At 38.9% G+C, this 23,821-nt stretch overlaps 1 protein-coding gene across 11 annotated transcripts in view; it reads right to left on the reverse strand.

Moving 5' to 3' along the window:
• The window catches only part of mark2b (MAP/microtubule affinity-regulating kinase 2b), a 44,000-nt gene extending 20,415 nt beyond the window's left edge, over window positions 1–23,585 (reverse strand). For all 11 annotated transcript variants that reach the window (XM_029526275.1, XM_029526276.1, XM_029526267.1 and 8 more), the window contains exons 1-9: window positions 22,274–23,585; window positions 8,551–8,721; window positions 7,048–7,101; window positions 5,593–5,641; window positions 5,278–5,343; window positions 4,764–4,834; window positions 4,432–4,488; window positions 2,695–2,931; window positions 1,397–1,516 (exon numbers count right to left, since the gene is read on the reverse strand). In XM_029526275.1, coding sequence (XP_029382135.1) covers window positions 1,397–1,516; window positions 2,695–2,931; window positions 4,432–4,488; window positions 4,764–4,834; window positions 5,278–5,343; window positions 5,593–5,641; window positions 7,048–7,101; window positions 8,551–8,721; window positions 22,274–22,324 — 876 coding nt within the window. In that variant the 5' untranslated portion in view covers window positions 22,325–23,585. The remainder of the gene's footprint in view (window positions 1–1,396; window positions 1,517–2,694; window positions 2,932–4,431; window positions 4,489–4,763; window positions 4,835–5,277; window positions 5,344–5,592; window positions 5,642–7,047; window positions 7,102–8,550; window positions 8,722–22,273) is intronic.
• Between the last annotated feature and the right edge of the window lie 236 nt (window positions 23,586–23,821).

The raw sequence follows: 23,821 nt of genomic DNA on the forward strand, positions 1-23,821 counted from the left end.
AGCCAGCACCAATGGAAACAAATTCAGTTGTTTATGACTCCCAAGCTAACAAGTATTAATTATGCTCTTTAAAATGCATTTTACTATCAACTAAAAACAACAACAAGAATGAAAATCACATATAGCTGGTCAAACAAGCACAGATGAAACCAATCGCATTGTTTATTAGTGAACTGACTGGATGTTTTACAAAATCAAGTCTAAATATTATTAAAAAAGTAAGGTGAATTTGGTTAATGTTTCATCCACTTAAATAAAACACAGTTAATTGTTTTTTATGAGAATAAATGTAAATAGTAAGCAGAACTATATCAGGGACACAATGATTGACCAGTCAAAATCCAGAGGGGAAAATGGAGGAGGGGTAAAGAGAGAGAGAGAGAGAAAAAGCAAACAAACAAACAAAAAAGAAAACATACACGATCGGCCTATTGGCAGTTGTGATTTATTCAATTTAATTTAACCATAACAGAATAATTGATTATAGTCGCAACACAGGGCCAGGGTGGTATTTATCAATTTAAACTACGTTGAATCCTGTTGACACATCATAGCTTTTGTGATGTCTGTGTTATAAGCAATTTTGCCCATTGCTGCAACCTAACTTAAGGGTTTATTCATAGTCATTTAAAATCGATTTAACTAAACTTAGCTCCATTTTATAATGCTAGAAAACCACAGTGTGAAACCATTAAGAAAAAGCTTTGAGATTACAAGCCACTTAATTATTCAAGTTGCCATCCTGGTTTATTAAACAATCTCATCCAGTAGCTTTCAAAATAGCACAAAATTTTCAGTAGGCTGTATTCTGAAAACATAATTTTTTTTCTAATTTAGCAAATGGTGTTGATCATTCTGTAAATTAATTGTTTTATTTTTAATCAAAGAAGATGAGGGGGAGCAAGTAGGAAATAATACCAGATTTAAAGATAACACTGCCACTTCCTTTTGTTATTAAAGGCGCTTTTCAACTGATACAGCGATGGCCAGAGTTAATTTATGATATTGTATCTTTATCAAAGCAACCTGGAGGACAGAAGAGAGCAGGGCTCAAAATCAGATACATTGTGGGTATTTAAAGATTATTTATGTCATGTCAAAAACATGTTACTGCAAAACTGAGAAAATGTAATACTTTGTTTAGTAAGAATGGTAACTGAACAGATTTCTTTAGTTTGGTGAAAGCCATGAGCCCCTATTTATCAGTATCTAATAGTTTGGACCTCAGCCAAGGTAGGAGGTTGACTTCCTGGACCTCTCACAACTTTAGCTAAATACCCCTTAACCTATACTATATTCAAGATATATCAGTGCTTACAGGTCAACCAAACTGGTGGAGGTAGGGCTAATATCAGTAACTTGTGTTTTGCGTATGTGAGTTAGAGCATGTGTGTACCTCGAGGCTGCCTCTTTTGGAGGGGTTTAGGATGAGGAACTTCTTGAGCAAGTTCTCACAGTCGGTTGACATGTAGAAGGGGATCCTGTATTTACCACGCAGCACACGTTCTCTCAGTTCCTGAAGATGAGAAAAAGACATTCGAAATCAACAGCAGCCTCAAAATATAAAGCATTAAATGCACACGAACTACTGGTCTCAAAACGTCAGGAGTCGTAAAAGGTAAGCAGAAGAATGGCTGAAACCATGAACTTTTGGCATTTTTTAATGCATTAAAATGCAAAAGAAATCTGTTTCATATTTGTGTGTGGATACTACAGTCTATTTCAAGCTGATGTGGCTCCAAAGGGTCAAGCTGCGGTAATGCCCCTAAAAGATAAGTAATTTTTTAAAATCATAAATACCATATTCCCATTCAGAAACTAGTAAGATTCCAGCAGCTATTCAAGAGTTTATTTCACATTATGCTAGTAAAGTTTTTTTTTTATGTGAAATTGTGGCCACTGTTTGTGGCACTCCAGTTCAATACATTCAACATTAGGTGGAAAAATTGTGGGAAAGTGCAGTGACAAATATCAACACAATTGTATTGCAAAACAATGGCTCACAAGAAGCTGGAGACACTGATAGTACATAAAAATCTATGAAATAGCAAAACTGAGTCAAACCAACATTTCTGATTAATCTTGAAACAATCTTGCTGAAACATTGATGCTTGAGCTACACTACTTTTTGTCAGTTTACCAGCTGATAAAGTAATACAGTAAATTATAGCTCCAACCTCACCAGAGAACAACAGAATGAAATAACCAGACAGCAAGGCTATCTGTTAAACAAATAGTAAAACCAGTAATGTAGGTGCTAAACAGAACTTGACACAGTAGGAGATTGTGCAAATACATTTTCTACAAGACTAGATGGTGTTTCACAGCCATGTCAATATCAATATTACCACATTCAATGTCATATCGCCCACCCAAATGTGTCTGCATTTTCAGAGTGAGTCATGTGGGTCCCAACTGAAATCACAGTGCGACAGGTGGTGTGAATAAGTATAGTTCGCAGATTCCTCATTAAACTTAGGAAAGTTCCAGGTTTGTAGTGTATCACACCACAAAAACCCATTAAAAAAACAAAGTGCTTGGATTGGCATTTAATCACTTCAGTGAGATCAGTGCAGTTTCTGCATTCTACAAGGCAGAGAGAACAGAAACCAGTATGACAAATACTATAACCACCCACAGAATACAGACATCTGCTTATGTAATGTGCTTCAAACACTTTCTCCTCTTCCTGACCTTGAGGTTCTGTCCATCAAAGGGCAGTGAGCCGCTGACCAGTGTGTAGAGGATGACCCCCAGGCTCCAGACATCCACCTCAGGGCCGTCGTACTTTTTGCCCTGGAAGAGCTCTGGTGCTGCGTAGGGTGGGGAGCCACAGAACGTGTCCAGCTTGTTCCCCAGAGTGAACTCATTACTGAAGCCAAAATCCGCTATCTTGATGTTCATGTCTGCGTCCAGCAGAAGGTTCTCCGCCTGCAGACAGACAGAGTGTGGGAGAGAGGAAAGAGACAGAAATAAAGACATAATTATGAGGTAGCGAGCAGCAGGATGTGGTGGGAAACAAGGAAAAAGAGATGCAGGATTATTAATGTGCTGGAATTTGTCTCTTAATGTCAAGTGTGCCAAGAAATTAAACATAATGCTTTACTGGATTACATGCTTTGTGTAATGTACTGAAATGTTTAACTACACTTCTTTCACAGCTATACAAAGTTTGTGGCAAAACACTTTAAGCCAACCTGACACCCAGTGACAGAGTTGCAGCAATTCTGTGATATGCAAATGAGCATGACATTCAACCTCGCTACAGACAGTCAGTCAGTCAGTCATACACCTCACTCAGGGAAAAAAACTGGCATAATAAAGGGGGTTTCAGTGTAATGACCTGGGGCCTACAAGAAGCACACAATGGGCAGAGTGAGCTACCACAGTTTATTCCTCTGTGTCTGTGTGTGTCTCTCTGTGCGCGCGTGTGTGTGTGCGTGTGTGTCTCTCTAAGCTTGAAATGAGCCAGTGAGCAAAGAGGTGGAGGTTGCCTAGCAACAGGTGATCTCTCCTTTTCACTTGCTCTGAATACGCTGCAGCTTCTGTATGTGTGTATGTGTGAGTCCAAACTAAAAACAACACTGACATCATCTTCAGACTTGGACTAAAGAAATACTTAGACATTGGCTTTTTATGTTTTGCCTGCAGACTTAATTATCCATGGCCAATTAACAAATTGAACACTTGAGTAAAAAAAAAAAAAAAATGAGCAACCTCTGAAGTAAATAAAGGAGGATCAAATTTTTATTGAACATAACTGCAGACATGCTGTCATTTTCATTTTTGGATAGAGTGCAAATCAAGATTTGCAGTGAAATGCTGGCTCATCAAAACGTGCACTTGCAGCATATGACCCACCACAGTAAAATCTGTGCAAACTATACATCACAACTCCCAGATCTGGAGCAATTACTATAACGTGCAGGATGCTACACATTAAAATAATGAAAACTGCATGCCCTCCAGGGATCCCTAATTTCCCACAAAGCCCTCTTTGTAAAAGACAAAGATCAATATCTGCTTTTGACCATGGTCAAAGCAAAAAATGTTTCTTAAAAAGCCCAAAACACCTTTGATGAGGAAATCTATTTGCTGGCACAATAAGAGGATTTCCCTGAATAATACTATGAACCAAAATGATCTGGAACCACTGGAGCTGCGAGTGTGTGTTGTACTGGTATTTTTGGCACCAAATATTGTCAATTGAAGACTTGAGACAGAGATTAAGACAGAACAGAACAACCCAATTAAAGACAAACAAAGACATACAAGTGAAAAGAGTTGCATATTTATATGCATAGCTGTGGGCATTTAACCTAAAGAGCTATGATTGTGATTGCTGCTCATTCAAAGAAAGAGTGGATGGGGGTGGGTAAACAGAGAGAGAGAACTAGAGGGGGGATCATCCATCTATGGGTGTGTTCTCACCTTGAGGTCTCTGTGTACTATACACTTTTGATGGCAATACTGCACCGCTGACACAATCTGGAGAGTGAGAGAGTAACACAGAAAGAGTTTAAAATCAGTTTTATCATGAAATAAAAGACAGAACTCTTCATGTTGTAAATTGTTGTAAATTCTGCAGCAGTAACTAAATTAATTTGCTGGGGAAGTTGCTTTTTAAAAGTGAAAAGTTAAAACGCTATTTGAAAAACTGAACATAATTGCAGTATACTTATAATTTCGATTACATTTGAATATAAATCACATACAGTATTAACATTAATTACCTAGTACATTTTTTTCCCCAGCACACATACCTGTCTGAATTTGGCACGGGCTTCTTTCTCCTTCATCCTACCATGGGCCACCAGGTAATCAAAGACCTCTCCTGAGAGACAAGGGGAAAAGAAGAGAGTAGATTCAGAGTTGGAACCTGAAACTTGTCTCTTAGGCTACAGCATTGGGTCAATGGGACAGTGAACATAAAATTGTAAAGTAATATTGAGCTGCTAAGATAGAATAACAGGCAGTCTTATTTTTCCTTTTCCAAATTGTAATTTCATGTTTTCTGGGTAAATGATTGATGCATTGTCACATAATTTTTCTCTTTTAACTGCAAGACCACAAGTGAGAGTTTAATATATGAGAGGACATCAACTTTTTCTAAATGTATAATATTTATTGCAAATTATAGAGAATAAATCAAAATAAAAACAAGAGATTTCTGACAAGAACCCTCCATGTGAAAGTAGCCTTTTTTGTTTGTCTGGAAATATTTGACTCCATTGCCAAGCCCCAGGGGGGAACAATTTCACAGTGACATGCACTTACCTCCACTAGCATACTCCATTACTAGGTACAATGTCTTCTCTGTCTCTATCACCTCAAAGAGCTTCACTGGAAGTGGAGAAACAAAGGCAAAGACAGAATCGAATGGGGAGGGAAAAGAAAAGCGGCAGGAGATGGGGCAAGAGACAGAGCAGTGAAGATAAAAGTTGAGAAAGATAATGGCAGAAAGAATGAAAGCAAAGAGATAAGTAGGATTATCACCATTTGACTTCAATACATACATATGTATGTATATATATATATATATATGTCTGTGCATGATGACAGAATGGAAACTTGTGTTTGAGCATGACACACCTATGTTGGGGTGATTCAACATCTTCATGATCCTCACCTCCCGGAAGAGCTGTAAGAAATACACATCAAGTGTTGTTACATGCACCATACAAATGTGGTGTTGTGCGTTACATCTGTATACTACCTGTTCCTATGCCAATATAAATTTCATGTTATGGCAGATATCTAGAAGAATGTGTATCAATGGACACAATATTTTCAGTGCACCCGTAGATTCTCATAGAAATTGTAAAACGATAAGTATTGCCTTCCTTGTCGCGTCTTGTTAAGAGAAAAACACAAACATTCATCTCCTGTTTAAGAGTCTTCTTGGTCAAATTACTTGAAGGAAAGGGAATATAAACATTGCTGGTGATGACTTAACGAAAGACCTTCAGGAAATACAGGCTGAAGCAATGAAAGAAAAGCTTGATTTCCCTTCAGCTGCCTGTAACCTCTAATACAGCGACTTAAAGTACTAATTCAAACAAGGTTTACCTCAGTGCCACATGGTCTATTCTTGTGATGAAGGCATAAGAAGGTGTTGCTCATTAGGAATGTACCTCCTATTAGTCAGCAGATAAAGTCTGCCAATTTATATTTCGATCTAGACAGCATATTGTAGTGCTGAAAAGATCATGTTAAAACATAATTAATGGACATGTTTAAAATCACAAAAATGAAATTAAAATGATTAAAAGAATATGAAGCAACCTGGATAAGTAAAAAAAAAAAAATACTCATCCTTTTACTATGTATTAATTGCCTTATCATACAACTTAAAACTTTGCACCAAGGAGCTCCATTGTAGTCCATAACTATTAATAACTCAATGATTTGCCACAGTGCTGACATGCTCCCTTTTTACAAGGACCACACATACGGGAGTTTATTTCAAGCCAAAACTGCATACTCCATCTTGCTGCAGTAAATGCTTTCTAGAGCAAAAAATATGAATTAATTCACATTAGGAAATAGTGCCCAATATATGTTAATTCTGAACGTAGTCCACAAGACTTCATTTGCAGTGTGTTGTGTGAACATTTGCAAGTGTTCACAAGTGGATTTACGTGTAGATCCTGTCTGTTTTTGCTCTGTCTTAACATTTTCTCGTCATGTGTTTCGCCTATCTGACTTAGCACAAAGCACATTTTCTTTGTCTTGTGTGTTAGGTTACATGAGCATATGGTCTGTGTGTTCAGTGCACAAGGACACATGGCTAAAAAGTGTGCGTGTAAGTGGACAGACCCCACCCTGCCACGATCAAAAGAAGTAATTGCAGCTTGTTTCCTGTAATTAAAACTCTCTAAAAACTAGACCACTTCAGAAAGAGAGAGAGTGCTCTAAAGAGAAAGACATGTGGGGCAGAGAGAGACTTGAAAAGGGATAAGAAGAGACTGAGGTTTACATTTTTTTCGCATATGAATGTATGTATGAGAGACAGAAAGGGAAAAAGAAAGAATTTGTGAGACCCACCTTCTGCAAACTTGAGGAGTTGAGCTGTGTCTTATCAATAATCTTTACAGCTACCTAGAAGCAAAACAAGAACAGATTCATTTATTACTACAATTTTACTCATTAATTTCTCTTGCTTTACAAGGTATGACATATCTTGTTCACACAAACCTGCACAACTACAGTTCTCTGATCACAGCACAAACACAGTTATAGCTTTTTGGACACATCAAACACACACACCAATATACAATCTTGCAGCATTAAGTGATAAAAAAAAAAACACACACAATCACAGCAGGTGACAGTTGCATAATAGGGCAGAACACAAAGAGATTGAGCTGGACATGATTATAATGAGGTTTATTGTTCATAATCCAACAGTGGCCAACAACATGGAAAAGACACAAAAACAGAAAGGAGGAGAGATAAAAGAGAAGCTGAGGGGAAAAAAGGAGAAACATAAGGGAGCAGTAAAAACTGAGAAAGTGGTTGAAAAATGCAATGGAACAGAACAAGAGAAATGAGGACCTACAGACAAAGAATTATATCTCAACAAGGACACAGGAAAGCAACGTCTAATGCTCTCCCCTTTCTGCCTTTCACTGTCAATTAACTCCTTTCTTCCTCTATTTCTGGTTGTGCTGTCTGTCTGACTCTTTCATGCCCTGTGACTCTCCCTTGTTTTCTTTGAGTGTGTGTGTTTGTGCCAACCAGTCACATGGAGTGCTGTCAGGGTGTCAGGCACAGGGCTGTCACACACTGACAGAGCCCGCCTACCCCTGGCTCTCACAGAGGCTAGGAGTAGGCTTGGCTGGGCTTCAGATAGCCCAGCATGGGCTCACTGCAGACACAGCTTCTCCCTTAAAGGGACAGATCACCACGTTACATCACATCTGGAATTCACAGTAAGCCGGAGACATTTAGGCTTCTCTATTCAAGCTGACAATGGTGATCTAATCTCTCGCAGTAGATGTACTGTCTCCAAAGCAATGCAAGCCTCAGATCAGACCAGACCTACTATGCATCACAGCACGAAACCTCCCCTATCCCAAAATCTGAGAAGGAAATTTACATTCATACATCGGTGAAATATCTTTTTTCTACATTTTACCACCATTGTTAAAATCATCATAGCTTTTTTCTAATTAGTAGTGTACTTGTCACTTAAGCCACGCTTGTTGACAATTTTTCATGGCAGTTTATCACTGATTTAAGCTGAAGTCAAGTAAATTTGACGTTAGGTCTATTTCATTCTCTAGATGGGATTAGAGGCTTAATGTTACGATATTTATTCTTCAATAATATGGCTTTTTCAGCCGTGCTAGTTTATATTATTAAAGCACTGAAGTTGCCAGTCTGCTTAAATAAAGGGTCAACAGAAAAATATTTCTCAAGAATGTGATGACTGTGGTTAAAATAAAAGGCTAAAGATGAGAAACTCAGAGTGAATCTGTCAGCAGAACCAAAGAGTAAGATTCAAGTTTTCAGTCCAATCTAGCACATGTGCACATGGAGCCGTACCTCTTTTCCGGTGAGGACGTGTCGTGCCAGTTTGACCTTAGCGAAGTTGCCTTTGCCGATGGTTTTCAGCAACCGATAGTTACCGATGTGTGGCTGTTCATCTGATGTGGTCGTGGCGACAGAGTTCCGACATCGCGGCATGCTGGAGCGGCCAGCTGATGACTTGGACTCCTGCAAAGTGAAATTACAGCACATGTGAGCACAAGTGGACTTGGGTAAAAGAGACTGAAAATGTGATTTAACAAAAAATGTTACAATGTGAAGATCTTTGACTTCTATAGGCCTGGTCACTTTGGATACATGGGTCAAATAATCACAGCATTTCAGAATCTTTTAAAACCAGATGAAGTTTTAACAAAGCTGTTATCCCTGGCCATTTATCTCTTAAAATAGTGGTACTTCCTTACTTCGCCTAAAGTGATGGTAAAAATAGTAACACTAACAATCCGTAAAAGAAAGTTAGGTCAGCCGATTCTGTGTGCCTAGAGACAATAGGTAAGGAAAGGATGTAATTAAAAGGATGTAATTAAATCTCTCACATTACAAATAGTGGAAAATGTATCCCATGACCAACTCCAGACAATCTGACAAGCTTGGAGGGTTTAAAATGCACAGACGATCAAAGTCGAGATAGGACAACAGAACATGTTTTTAAGAGAATAATTATCTTCAGTTTTTAGTTTGGAGAGGAAATTGCACTTTCATAGACCAAGAAATATGTTGAAATCCTACATTATAATATACTACCTCATTGGTATTATATAGTGACTAGGGGTGTAATGCTGCATGTATTTATCCTGAAGCAATGGGTACAGTTTATTTGGTACAAATACATGCATGTTCTGTATGTACCGAAAAAAATAACCAGGCAAGAGGAACCACTTGCCTGGTTCCTCCAGGTGACGGAACACAATCACAAAGCCCCACGTGTTGTTGAGCCATCCTAGAAACTTCGGTTAGAAGTAACTACTCTACTTAGAGTACAGTTACACCTCTAATAGTCAAATTGTTATATAAAATAATAAAATAAATAGGAATACCTAGCTAACATTGATCAAAATCACCTAGACCTTTGGAGCGACTTAAATTGCTAAATTAAATAGGTAGGTAAATGTCATGTTTTCTTTTGTTAGTAATAGTGATGTGAGTCTTTCCTGTGATGTTTTGCACTTTGGCCATTTTCGCAACGTGGAGGTATTAAATAATACAAATCCTGCTTCCTTGACTGTATTACTGCCAAGGCTCCAAGGTATAAAGTTATTTTTAATAGCCTCTTTGCTTCAGCTCATCTTTTAACAGACAGTAGGTCTTTCCAGTTATACACACACACCCACAAAAAGAAAACAAAACCTTGCTGTGCTGGCAAGTTTTGCATGGTTGGCAACTGCTATTGGGTTTCAACTCCAGGAAAGGGTCACAACAATTGTGTGTGTGTGATCTGAGTGGACAGGTGATGAGGATCAGGGTCAGAGGAGAGGACGACTGGCTCCAGGGTGACGAGACACACACAGGCTGTGCACAAACAGCAGACAAAGACAAGACTACACACCCAAGCACAAAAAAGTGCCAGTACACAATCTGAATACAGGCAGCACAAATCACAAATACACACCTCAAAAAAAAATCACACAGTTGGTACAGAGCTTCACACAAATCATCCTCTTCTGTTCTGTCCCCCAAACACAGACTGGTCATTTTATTCACCCAAGTATCTACCTTAGCTTGAACAAATCAGAAGCTCACTGTGCCTAACAAATAACCCAGAAACCTTTTTTTTTATTTCCAATAAAAATCAACATCTCCCTCCCATATCTTCCATCATGGGAAACAAGGAAAACCATGATTACTTCATTGTTTGTGTGTTGCTAGCTCCAGATGGTATGATCTAATGTCTGTACTCCCCCCAATGCTGACAATGCAGTCCTGTATAGAGTGTTATAGGCTAGATTAGTTTTGAACACAAGTAGGGAAGTGGGATTAAAAACAAATGACTGTTCCAATTAGACCCAGAGGACAGGGAAGAGCCTTATGTGGCCTTGTGAGAGAGGGAAGAAATATATTTATATTTATGGATGTGGGAGAGGGAGACAGACAATGTCCTTAAGACAATAAGACCCAATTTGACTGTACAAAGGTGATTTCTCAATCAGATGGGTCCTCACAAAGCTCAATGTGATCTGACGGCCCCTGTCACTCAGTCAGCTTTGCACTGTGCTCACCAGAGTGCTGATGTCGAAAATAGCCCATGCAGGTCATATTTTGCCCTCAACAAAACATTTGTCTCTCTCAGGTCCCTTGGAAAGTTAAATGCCATCTTGTGCACTTCTGATAATTTTTATGTTAGAGAAAATTGAGTTATTGGTGACAAATCCACATAGTTAGACGTGGCCTTTTTACGTATGTATAAACAAGAAAAAACTGAAAAGTTAAGAAATTGTGAAATAGTATGAAACAAGTTAGCCTATACAAGTCAGTTCTTTAGGACAGCACAAACATTTGAGTTTGATGGCCACATAGTTATAAGGCTGGACAATGATAAAACGACATTTCGCAAATCCCTTGTGGTAGGACTGTGCATTCTATAAGACATTCCATGGGCAACTTCAAAGTGCACGAGAAAGTGTGCACAATGGCTCTTAACTTAAATTACTCCTTATAACAAATAAAGACACAAACTATGCTAACAATGCAGTGGCTACAACTAGCCTAGCTCTGCTAATGGGTGAAAGCTTAACAAGATTGGAAAATAGGTTCCCCCAAAAGCAATTGTGTATTTCTAAAAAAAAAAAAAAAAAAAAAAAAAAAATTCCATCAATGGGAGTCTGTGCATCCTATTAGAAACTACATGGCCACTGAAATCAAAGTCAATGAAATGGTGTGCAGGAGAGAATATGAGCTGTTATCGCCATCTCTTTCGAGAGTTTGGACAAATCACTGTAATATTTGTCTACTTTACAGAGCCGAAAAATAAGGAAGCTGCAGAAATCATAAGCGACCGCTTCAATGCTGCACTTTGCCGTTTGCCCCATCAACCTGTATGTGGGGTGGTCTAAATACAAGCCAGCTGTCAACTCACCTTCCAACTGGTCTTATATGCAGTTGCCTGAGGCTACTTCTGATCAGCAGTTAATCATGGAATCCAAGACCGATCTTTTAACATATGCCTTTTACAGTCTCATGTGACGTCTTAGCCACATTGGCCTCATTCACAATGAGAATGAATCATGTGAGAGAAGCATGGCAGACTGGGCACCAGTCGGTCTTAAGACAGATGTGGGGTTACACTTCACACTTTAACTATTACTTTTTGATCATTTCTGCAGATGTGTGTTCATGTTTTTTAAGTCCATTAGTGTAATTGTTCAGATTTTTACTCTCAAAATTTAAAACTCTTATTAAAAAAAAAAAAAAAAATGCATCAGGTCAGAGGTACAAATTGAAGCATTTGTTGTCTCAGAATCTCATTTGTATCCAAGAAAAGTTGGTGTTATAACTGATATGCCTAAAATTGAAAAGAAGTTGAATAAGTGGCACAACTTTACCCTAACACCTACACAAAGGACTTTTAGTCCATTACCCTGATGGTAAAAACATCTGACCATACTGTCTCAATGAATGGCTCTAAGCTAAGAATCCTGAACTGTCTCAAGGATTGAGTGTTGTTACTAGGAAAAGGTGGCTTTTCACAAAAAAACGTTTTAAACACAAAATTAAGGGAAAAAAACAAACAAACAAACAAACAACAAACAATCTTTTTAACCAGAACTAAAACAAAAACGGCAGTGACATATTAGGTTGTAGATTCATTGATGTCATGACGTGGGATCCCTGCGTGTGACAGTGCTGAGCCATTTGCAAGGAATAATAAAGACACCAGAGCAGACAGTAGCTTCCTAGATAGCAGTTTATATCAATTAACTGCTATCTCAGATTGCAGCATGAGACACAAACTGATTCAAATATGCACTGAAATTTAGATTCTAAGAGCAAGGCTCTTCAATTAAACTGTGCATGGAGAAAATCTTGACAAGTTTACTGTAGATATTGGACAACAGAAGACCAGCACTAGCACAAGTTTTTATTTCACAAGAAATCTAAAAAGATACCACTCATATATTCCAGATGATTTCGAGCAGCCCAAACAAAACAGGGCAGCCTAATCAAGGTTTTATATCATGTACAACTCTGGTCAAACTATACTAGAATGGATATAGAGGTCAGTAGACGGAGAGAAACTCTTAATTCTTTAGTTAAGTAGGCTGAACTTTTCAATGTCAGTTGTAGTAGCAATTAATCAGTCATCAGCTGGCATTATTTAGGCATATTGTACAAATCATAGCAAGTTCAAACTCAAGCATGTCTCCTCTGAGCTCTTCTTTCTCTCCTATCCTCTTTCATGTCTGACTATTTTTGTCTTCTGATTCTTCCTTCATTTTCGGCAGCTGCAGGCTAAGCAACCTCCCCCTACCCCAACTACACACATACAAACACACATGCACATAGCCACCTCTCCCCTTAGTTTTAATAATAGACGCACTGGGGGACAATATGTGACATCATTGTTTTGTTTTTACATTACTCTCTGATGCTGTGTGTGACTCATAAATGCTCATTCAGTAATGACAGCATACACACACACAATTTACTTACTTTGCTTTCTGTTGTGCTCAAAAAGAAATCTAACTGGACATATTAACGCTCTGAATGAAATGCTGAGTTTAGAAATTATTTATGACGTCACATCTGAAGAAGGGGCAAAGATGCATAATGTAACCAGTCACATGACAGTTGACCATGTATGGCATCACAAGTAGGGACAGTGCAAGGCAAAAATGCAGCTTTCTGTGTACTTTGGAAATCAAAGCAAATCATTTCAAAATATACAACTACCATGCAGTTTTGTTGTAATAACTGTTAGTCTTCTGCTGTCTAAATTACATATTTTCCAGCAAACTATTTCTGATTTCTATGCCAAATGTGTGGCCAGTTTCAACAACCATAATTCACAAAGCACAACAAGGCAAAGAAAAATTTTCTCTGAACTGGATCTCACAGGTTACAGTGTTTCAAACCTGCTGCATGAGGCAGACCTTTTTTCTCCCTTGTCTACCTTGTGGTGAGACCATTAGCATGATGTTTATATCTGGCCAGAACAATTGAGCCTCCCAAAAGACTCACACACATGGTGTGCAAATAAGTGAAAACTTACTGACAAGATGTTTGCAGCTGAGAGCCATTTATTACTACAATGCCAACACAAGCATGTGCACATGACCAAATTCACAAAAGAAGTAATGTTAATCCAAGGCAGTACTGGTTGTGTTTTGACTCTGGCCTCATTATCACTGACCTTTACTAATCTGAGTTCTCGGAGGAAGCCACTCAGATACTACCAGATGGAATTTTACACAGTACAGTTCACAAAGTAACACACACAAAAGTGAGTGCTACAAAATAGTATCAAGAGACAGCTGAACCCTAGCACAAGATAGGCAAACATAGGCAAAAACATTACCGATGCACAGCACAGAGGCAAAGTGCCAGTATTTAAACTTGGTGTGAACTTAAAAGCACACTGTTCGGAAATCAACGACTAAATCTTCCAGGCATTTATTATGTCTGCTTTGGTAAACACATTACCTCACCTTACATTACTTCATCCTGCATCACAATTGAAAATCGCACTTGGTATCATTGTTTACATTTCTTGTTTTTTTCAGAGAACCTGTGCCAAATGTTTTCAGAGACAGAGGAAAGAGATTAATTAGCGATTAAATTTGGTTTGTGCCAAATATGTCAAACTATGTTTTGTGTCCTTTTCAAAAGAAATTTGAAGAATATTTACCCATTACCCCTTAATACTTACTTTACTCCTGTTATACACAATAAAAGATCTGCCAAAAAGTCTGCCAGCTTTGGCAACCAACAAAATGGTAGCTAATACCATAAACCGATCTTCAAATATATAAATATATTAATTAAATGTAATCACATTGTTCCTACTTAAACGAGACAAGTACTCTTTTCCTTCCTGACCCACTTTAGACTTGGAGAACATCAAAAAGAGCAGAGAGTGATCCACTCCATGAAAAATATCCGTTGCACAGTGAAAATGTGAAGTAGGGATGGGGAAGGGACCATATAAACCTAAATGAAATGGTTAGTATACATATATATATATTAAAAAAAAAAAAAAAAACAATCAAAAGGGTCATGCCCCATGTGATTTATTTCTGTGTATAGGGTTTCTTACATAAAGGTGTTAATGTTATCTGTGTGGATGGACGATAGCTTGGGCTGCTGAATGAAAAATTATTTATTCACAAATTAGTAATCTACACAATACATACAATTAATTTCAAAATACTGTTCCAAATACAGATGGTGCTTAATGACAGTATAGATGCTAATAAAGAACTGTTCTGGATTTATTTCTCTCCATGAGGCTACATAATTGTGGCACAGCTCTAAACAGACTTAATTATAGTTCAAATACCTGTGTGATTGATACAATAAATAGGTTTCTCCTTCTTGAACACCTTTTCTATTTAGGTGTATTTTAACAGAGAGTTGTTATTGAATTTAATTAGATAAGTTCACACTTCATGCTCCCCAGGTGGGGGTAGCAGCAGAACCAAAACAGTTTTGGCTAACCTGCTCGATAAGAAACTATTTACTCTTACATATTGTCCTAATCAGGAAGCCTGAACTGTAAGTTCAGTTAGACCCTACTAGTTCATTAAAAACTGTCAGTTGTCAGTTACATGTCAGAGCTGTAACAAATTTGCCATGTAGCACACTGGGGACAAACCACCTGTTGTAATTTCTAGTAATAAAACCAGTATGGTTAATGAGAGCAAGATTCTGGTTAACTATGTGTGTCATAATAATCTTCTTAACAAACAAACAAACAAACAAAAAAAACAAAACAAAACAACAAATCCAAGGCAGCGTGGTTGAGTAGCTAGCAAACATGCCACATTATCACAGTGGTCCAGGTTTGACTCTGACCTGGGGACTTATTCTTCATGGAATTTCCCCCTCTCTCTCCCTACTTCCTGTTGGTCTCCCTGTACTTACTGTCGTTGGAATAAAGGCATAAAAGCCCAGAAAATAATACTTTAATAAAGAAATCCAAAAGCAGTGAAAGTGATTTAGGGGGCAGTAATGCTGGTAAAAACCCAATTTATTTTTGCTCAGAAAATTCTCTATAAAATGGAAAGAAGATATTCCTTCCTTGTTTCTACTCACTACTCAAAGCCATATGTGGAACAAACAATGACTTTATCGTATACAAAACCTAATACAAAAGCTGCTGCATTATACTGATATTTGTGGGTGGGCAGACACGGACACACACGCACACACCTCCCAACTCATGGTCGTGATGGCTGTGTTGCCATGGAGATTTGTCACTTGCCGATTCCTGCCCTCTATCTCAATGTTTGTTTGCATCTCTTTCATCCTTCCTTCATTTTGACTTTCTCCCTACCTCCCCATGACTACTTTCTGCTACCATGCTTTTCACATATTTCATTAATGTTGAGTTTACTGTCAAAAAAATATAAGAGTTTGTTGTCTTTACCCATGAGCATGAGGCATTAAGTATCCTGAAAACATCATACCATGGCAAATCTGAAGAACACTGTTTCAGCATTTAAATTGTCATGGTTTAGTTGTCATAATCTGCTTTTTATATCAAAACTCCACCTTAAAGTCCAAGCAGGGCTGCAACAGCTGCTAACCGGAACCGTTTCACAATTACTAGCGAAACCCCCAAAGGGAATAACGTTTGGTGGGCTAATGTAAAATAAATTACTCTAATGAGAGGAAATTTTTAAAAGAGACAAGTTCAAAAGCAGCCAAGTGACTGGTAGAAATGCTACAGCACCGGTTTGACAGTTTTTCTGATTCAACACATAAGGTAGAGCTAGCTAAACAGGACCGGAGTGTCATTTTTGGCACAGTTTGATGGGGAGAGGGCTTTTTACACTAAAGTCACACACACACACGCAATATACAGAAATACAGAAAAATCTACAGGAAATGTTCTCGTAAGTAAAAATAAAAATAATCTCAAAATCAATAGCTTTCCTGTACTACTCAATTTTAATACTAAAAGCTTCAAACATGTACAGACTTTATATTTTTCTATATTTATGTATGGACTTGAGTGTTAAATCTGGTGATTTAGACAGGGGCCCCCAATAAACCAATTAATCCCTCAAAGAACACAAAACTTGATATTTTTACCTCAGTCTTTGGTGCCAACAAACCTTTTGACAATTCCCATTTTCCTGATTAATGATAAGATGTAACCTAATGTTTTTGGTCCCCGTAGATGCATTTTTATACACATAACTACCCATTATAAGCAAAAAAAAAAAAAAAAACCTAGGTCAATCAGAGCCCTATCCAACACAAACCATTAAATCACAACTTTCTTTCCAGCAACTATAAACAAGCTGAACTTTCCAGCTTTTAAGATGATGTGCTTCCATGGCTCCAGTTTCACTGCAATGCAGGATGAAAAGTAATTTACCTTTTGTGAACTAGTGAGTGTTTCAAAGCCTAATTCGATCTACTTTTACCTATATGCTTCATTGCTGCCTTTTTAACTCTGCAAGGAAACATCTAATCAAGAGCACAGCTAGCATACGCATATTAGCTCCGCAAAGGTCCACCACACCAACACAAGTAAATCTGTGAGAGGCCCCTCTACTTTGGCAAGGTGGTGTCACACTGGGTCACAGTTTGCTGTGAATGTAGTTTTGTGTGTGTGTTCTCTTGAACTGGATTACCCTAACTCCCTAGGTATGTGTGCGCATGTGTGTCTCAAATCAATTCAGAGCTCCTGTTTGCTCTGTTACTGTCACAGTTGGGACACACTGCACAGTGCTTTCATGCATACCTTTGTTCTGCTGCTATGCAACTGCGTGTGAGTCTATGAGCCCTGAGTAGTGCATGTGAACCAGTTAGTGATGGGATCCATTTTGGATCTGGTTACAGGATGGTGAAATACTGGGATTCATCTCTGTAGCCAGTGAATCCCTTATATATATGTTTTCTGTTTAGTTTGTCTGTTTTGCATTCCAAAGTTTTGGTGTATTGAATTGTGATAAACATGGTGGACTGGCTTAAATGTTCAAAACTCAATGAACAAGCTGCAAAATGCCACATTTCCCAAAGAGTACTAAGTTATGGGGGAAATGACAAGCCCTTTGTTTAAATCAGCGCCATTTGTTCTCAGGCGATTAAACAACTGAACATCGCTCATCTGACTTGTTGGCACCAGACATACTAATCAGTTGATTGGTGATGGAGGAGCTTTGGGGAATCAACGCACTGTGTACATCTCTATGATTAAATATATAATCAGCCATTTTAAATAGTTTTCATTACAAAACAGGGAACAGGGTTCATACACACCTATACCACTTGTGATCAGATCTGGCAATGTTTTTATCAGTTTTCAAATACCTTCATTTTCTATCAAACACATTAGACCATGTAAAGAAATCTAAATATTAAAAAATGGACTGACATCACATTGGTAAACAGAAAGGGGGATAAACATGGAATCAGTGAGAGAAATCTACACTCCTTGGCCTGAATGATGTCAAGTCCTTCAAAATGCAGGTCTACAGTTAGCTGCCACACCTAAAACTCAGCTCAACTGGAAAGGCCTGTTCTACCCTGCACCCTCTGACAATCCAACACACACACATACAAAGCACTGAACTTCACTGCATTGTTGGTTAAACACCTAGACATCACCTGCTTGTCCTGTATTTGTATGAGTCAATTGAAACCCCAGGTACAAATAGCGAAAAGGTCTCATGCAATCAAAATGTTATTATATTTAATAAACAGGTAACTACCAATTTCTGTGTGAAGGCACTATTAGGGAATGGTACGTGTGAGTGTGTGCACAAGAAAACTGTTAATATGATGGAGAAAATTATCTTGTGTGTATGTGAGAGTGTGTTTGAGAAAGGTTCCCTGTTGCTAGGGCCCTGGCTAGCTTTGTCTTTCTGTTCATCTGCCTGGTTACTGGTCTGTTAAGGAGAGAAGCATAATTTATGGTTTCCTGGGCGTAACAGCAACGTGTACATGTGCATGCGCCTGTCTGCTATAAATCGCTTACAAGATGACTCATCACAGGGAGCATGAATGAAGGACATGAAAAAAGGTGAACACTAGAATAATAAAAACACATCTTGACCAATATACCTGTGTCAATGCACATACTCTGTTTTTCTCTTGTCTGTATTGAATTTCTAGCCCAACATCTTGCTGGGAGATTCTCTGCCAAGCTTTCACACTCCCAAGGTGTCCAGTGAAATACATCAAACTGCTCCACCACACTCACATTCTCAAAAACTGTACTTCTTCTATTGATGTGCTCTATTTTGAATCTGCAGTCATCAGCACCTTAATTCCAATTCCATTTACAAAAGTTAAACTAGATTAAACAAAAAATCTCAGGATAGACAAAATTATCAATCTTACTTAAATTAATAATACAGGGATATTAAACCAAACAACTAGAATTCAACTAACAAATAAGGACTAAAACCTTTTCAAGTTTTTTCTCAATTAATCAGGCATCAAATTGTCATGACAAAAGCCCAACAATGTCTCACAATTACTTAAATGTTCTAAGTAATCATAGGTAAACTGTTGATTTCTCATATGTTTCGATATATTCGATTCGATTCTGATTCTTGTTTTAGTTCTATGGGGTCGCCTCATTAAAATTGTGTCTTAGACATACTTAGTTTCTAGTTGTCCTGAATAAAAAAAATGCCTCACTTGGACAAATTAAGGGTTTAAATCCATCAGACTTCGTTGCTGGGAGGATCTCGCTTGTTCAGTTAGGGAGCAACTACTCAAACAATGAAATGGAGGCTGAAGTAACAATTGAAGAGGCAGACCAGTATTTCTAGCTATATTGGTGTGCCTTTTCAGAAGATGTGGCTAAATAAATAGACAGGGAACACTGTATAACAGGAAATCAGACAATCAAGCGTTCATGTCTGGGGAAGTGCACAGAGAACACAAATTGCAGCAAACATTTTAACGATATAACTAAATGCAGACACCGATTTTGAACAATTCTGCTGCAATAGTTACATTTTGAAGAAAAATACAAAATATATTTGCATTTGTATTTTAAATTAGCTTACTTCTTCACTGAAAAATATACAAGTCCCAGGTTTTCAGGTTAGTGTCACTGACTCTGAGTGTTGTATTTAAATAAGTTCCTCAAACTAGCAGCCATTACCAAAGCTTGTGGAACATGGCAACATGTCAGCTCAAAGCCACTAAACACATCTGCCATTTCACACTTTCAGAAGGATGTCACAAGTCACCTCACTTCATCTGACAGCTCTCTTATGATGTGTGCCCAACAACTGCTGATGATGACAAGAAGGTGATCATGGTAGGTAACTTGCTCCTAAACCATCCAAACTTTTGCAGTAATTTTACACCTTAGTTTACCAGCCATTTTTAAAAGCAAACGGGCTTGTAACATGTCCAAGTCAAGTAAATCACAATTCAGATAACTAAGAAGCTGAGAATAAGAGAAATGTGGATTTAGCAAATGGCAAATTCACTAATAAGATAAAAATATACACTTTCTGCCTGTGCTCCTGTCACCGCAGAGGCAGTCATTTCACTCAACACTCAGCCCGGCCTTATGTTCGGTGCCATTTTGTCCTGTATCTTGAGACCTGACACCAAAGGCTTTCTATACATGGCCTTTAAAACAGACTGTGTTTGTGTGGACGTATCCATCCATGACCTTTGGCCTACAAACCCAGTTAAGGACTTGCAATGACCCCAAACTTTTTTTTCTTCCACCCCTAAATCCTCCTTGGATGCTGTGGGATGAGTAAAGGCCCATTCATGACCAACAAGAGCGCTACAGTATAACAACACACAGGGCTGTGTTAGTAGCGGGTTGCTAAAGGGTACACAAACAGACATGAAGTTCAGCCTGGGGTTACAACCACAATGCTGCATTTATGTTAATAATCTATCAAAAATACAACAGTGACAATTTATCTGTCAATCAGCACATCTCCCTTCTATCTTCGTGTGGCTTGTTGTAATACTGTGTATTAAACACTTTAAGACATTTACAATTCTAAGTATTTGATAGGGCAACACAATGGTTTTATTGAAGTGAGAATATTTGCTGATATTGAAGGTTATTGCTATATGTTTGTCTAACTGTGCGTTATACCTGGGTGTAGACTACAGCCAAACACTTATATAATCAACAGCATTTTTCTGACCTCTGTTCCAGGTAAAGGTGTGGCCTTGTAAGAACATACGTGTGTCATTATGTGTGTGGATTCATTTGCCCACACCCACCTGCCTGCATATCAGTATACCCGACAGTTTGCTTTTACTATACACTCTAACGGGAAGCATTGATCCACAGTGTGAGACAAACCGTCACACAAGCAATGAGGTCATGGTAACAGAAAACTTCTGTCAGCATTTCATTCTGTACAAGGAACAAGGACTGGCAAACTTTTAACCTTCAACCATACACCACCAGGAAGTTTTCCTAATGGCTAGTGACAGCAGATATGAAACTGTTTGGCTTTATTACTTTATTACTGTTGCCTTTTAACCAACGAGGTTTGGATTTCATTCATCCAGGTACAAAACAGTTCAACCTTTGGTGTAGCTCCAGTGACAGGTTATTGTCTCCTTAATTTTAATATTTCTTAAGTCGCTATTTTGAAATTAAGGTTAACAATTTATTGCAAAGTTTAAGCCAAATGTTAGCAAAGATACTGACCAACTGCTAAAACCATGTATCACCAAAGCTGGATTAATCTACATATATAGACACATTTGTAGCTGTACGAATGTTTCCATTCAATGGTCAGAGGAGAGTCCTCATTTATGGAGACATACCACATGATGCTAGTCAACAGCTGCCCAAGTAATGCAAGTCATGTGTAGGAAACTATAATGGTTTTAATGTGCACATGTGTAAGTGTCTACAGAATGAAGACATACTGTAATCTTGGATGATTTATTAATTACTGAAAATAAATTACACTGCTTACAAATATGATTCTATCTATTGTCACATTAAACTAAGAATTTTAAACTAAATATAACAATTTAAAAACAAATCCACATTATGTATGCAACTCTCCAACAGCAGCTCATTTTCGCTTACACAAAGGGGACTTCAAATCCTCCACATTCATTTTTTTGTTAACATTATTAATGCTTCGAATGGCTGGAGGTACATTAAGAACACATCACACTGCACTATATTTAAGTAAGACAGTGATGGTTCACATTATTATTTAGATGTGGGGCTTCTGTATTGTCAAGTATAAGTAAGTTCAATGTGGAACTGTGACAGGGTTATCTCTAATGCAACAGGTCACAATGAAGAAAAGTCAAGCAGAAGGACATGCCTCGACCCACAGACTAAACAGAAACATAAATTTGCTCTCCTAGTCTGCAAGGAGTGGGGAATCCAGTGTGAGTGCGTAGGCAAGCTGGTGAATCACTGCTGTGTGGCAAAGACAACAGACACAGAAAAAGCAGAGACAACCAGAGCCTGTGCAAGGCCAAACCAGGCCTCTCTCAAAAACCGTTTATGGATTGAATACTTAGGTAGATTGATAGGTGGCTATCAGCTACAGCATTATTAGGTAGTTCTCTTAGAAAGACATCTTACCTGCCCAGTGGAATTTTCAATGACTTGCACCAGAGGTGTCCTTGTTGACATTTTTGAAAGACTTGGGGTTGCCAAAAAAGGGGAACGGAACAGTAAAACAATAAGGATTCTTCAGTGTCTATTGTGCATTTAAAACTTGTGAAGCTGGTGGCAGGGGCAACTTTCCAACTGATATCCAGTGCTAGCCAGCTAGCAGTACGACAGATAGCCCGTGAATCAACAAGTTGAATCCCACATCAGCGGCTAGCCGAGTTAGCCAGCTAGCTAGAAACTAGCTAGCAGCAACCGCGCGTCCCATGTTTGTCAACAAGCAGCAAACAGGAAAAAGCTCTTCAGTTTCGGTCTCAACGAGCAAACATTCAGTTCCCAAATTGAAGTTATAGACGTCGATGGTGACCAGAGAGACAACAACCCGATGCTGTGACGTTTTGGTGAGCTAGCTACTTGGGCTAGCTGAGAGAAAAGTTGGGCAATGGTTGAACTGAACAAGACAAGGTTCAATTAGGTGGCTAACGTGCTAACCCGTAAGGTTGCTAACTAACCTCTGAGGAAGCCCCAACCGTCCCCAAAATCTACAGCAAATATACATCCAGCGTTGTTTTAATAACGCAGTTTTGTCGTGTTTTTTATTTTTCCCCCTTTGCGGCAGAGATGTTTGCTTTCAGGTTTGAAACCAGGTCCAAGGTCTAGAAACTTTCAGGCCAAAAGTTATTCCCGGCGCAGTCTCGACCTTCCCAACTCGCACAAAACGCTTGAAAATCGTCCCAGCAAGACATCCAGGGCGGGGTACCCGAAAAATAAAACAGCACCATGTAAAATGGTCACATGGCAGGTTAGAAACACGAATTAATTTGTGGCGCTAGCTAACACACCGGCCGTTGTTAGCCCATGTAGCTAGCTAGTTCAGTGTTTTCTTCGGCAGCGGAGCTAGTTAGCTTATGTGTGAGCGGCCGCGGCGGCGGTGACTGCCACAGAGCAGCCCGCAAAACTCAGAATCCACGGAAATCACCGGCGCTCGTCCCTCTGTTGCGTGATTGGAATAAGGTCGTTCACCACTGCTGCACTGCAGTGTGGCGATATACCAGTCCGTCCTGTCGGTACACCGACCGCTGTTATTTCCCGTGACCAGCCGACGGAAGGAGAGGGGAGAGAGAGGGGGGGGGGGGGTCATCAAGTCGTAAAATCCATTATCGGTAAACTGAGGTTTTGTTGTTCGGAGGTACGGGCGGCAGGGGGAGAGAGGTGAAGAGCGGCGCCCGAATGCAGTCTATGCGCACGATCCTGCCCTGATACCGGAACAAGCTCGCGGCAACATGGCTGCTTGCACCACGACTGAAGGAGGAGGGCTGAAAAGGGAGGAGGTTCGTTTCGTGTTCGGCTCCACTCGACTTTTCTCCGAGCGATTCCTTCAGTTTGGTAAATGGCAGGTGCAGTGTCTCCGGGGAGAAACTCCTACATTTCACAGTACTGCCCGGTGCCTGCACCATTTCCGCAGGACTCGCGGACAAATGAAACGCAATCCCGAGGGAGCTTTTTGAAAAGTGTACC

This window comes from Echeneis naucrates, chromosome 18 (genome assembly GCF_900963305.1).
Source record: "Echeneis naucrates chromosome 18, fEcheNa1.1, whole genome shotgun sequence".
Lineage (NCBI taxonomy): Eukaryota > Metazoa > Chordata > Actinopteri > Carangiformes > Echeneidae > Echeneis > Echeneis naucrates.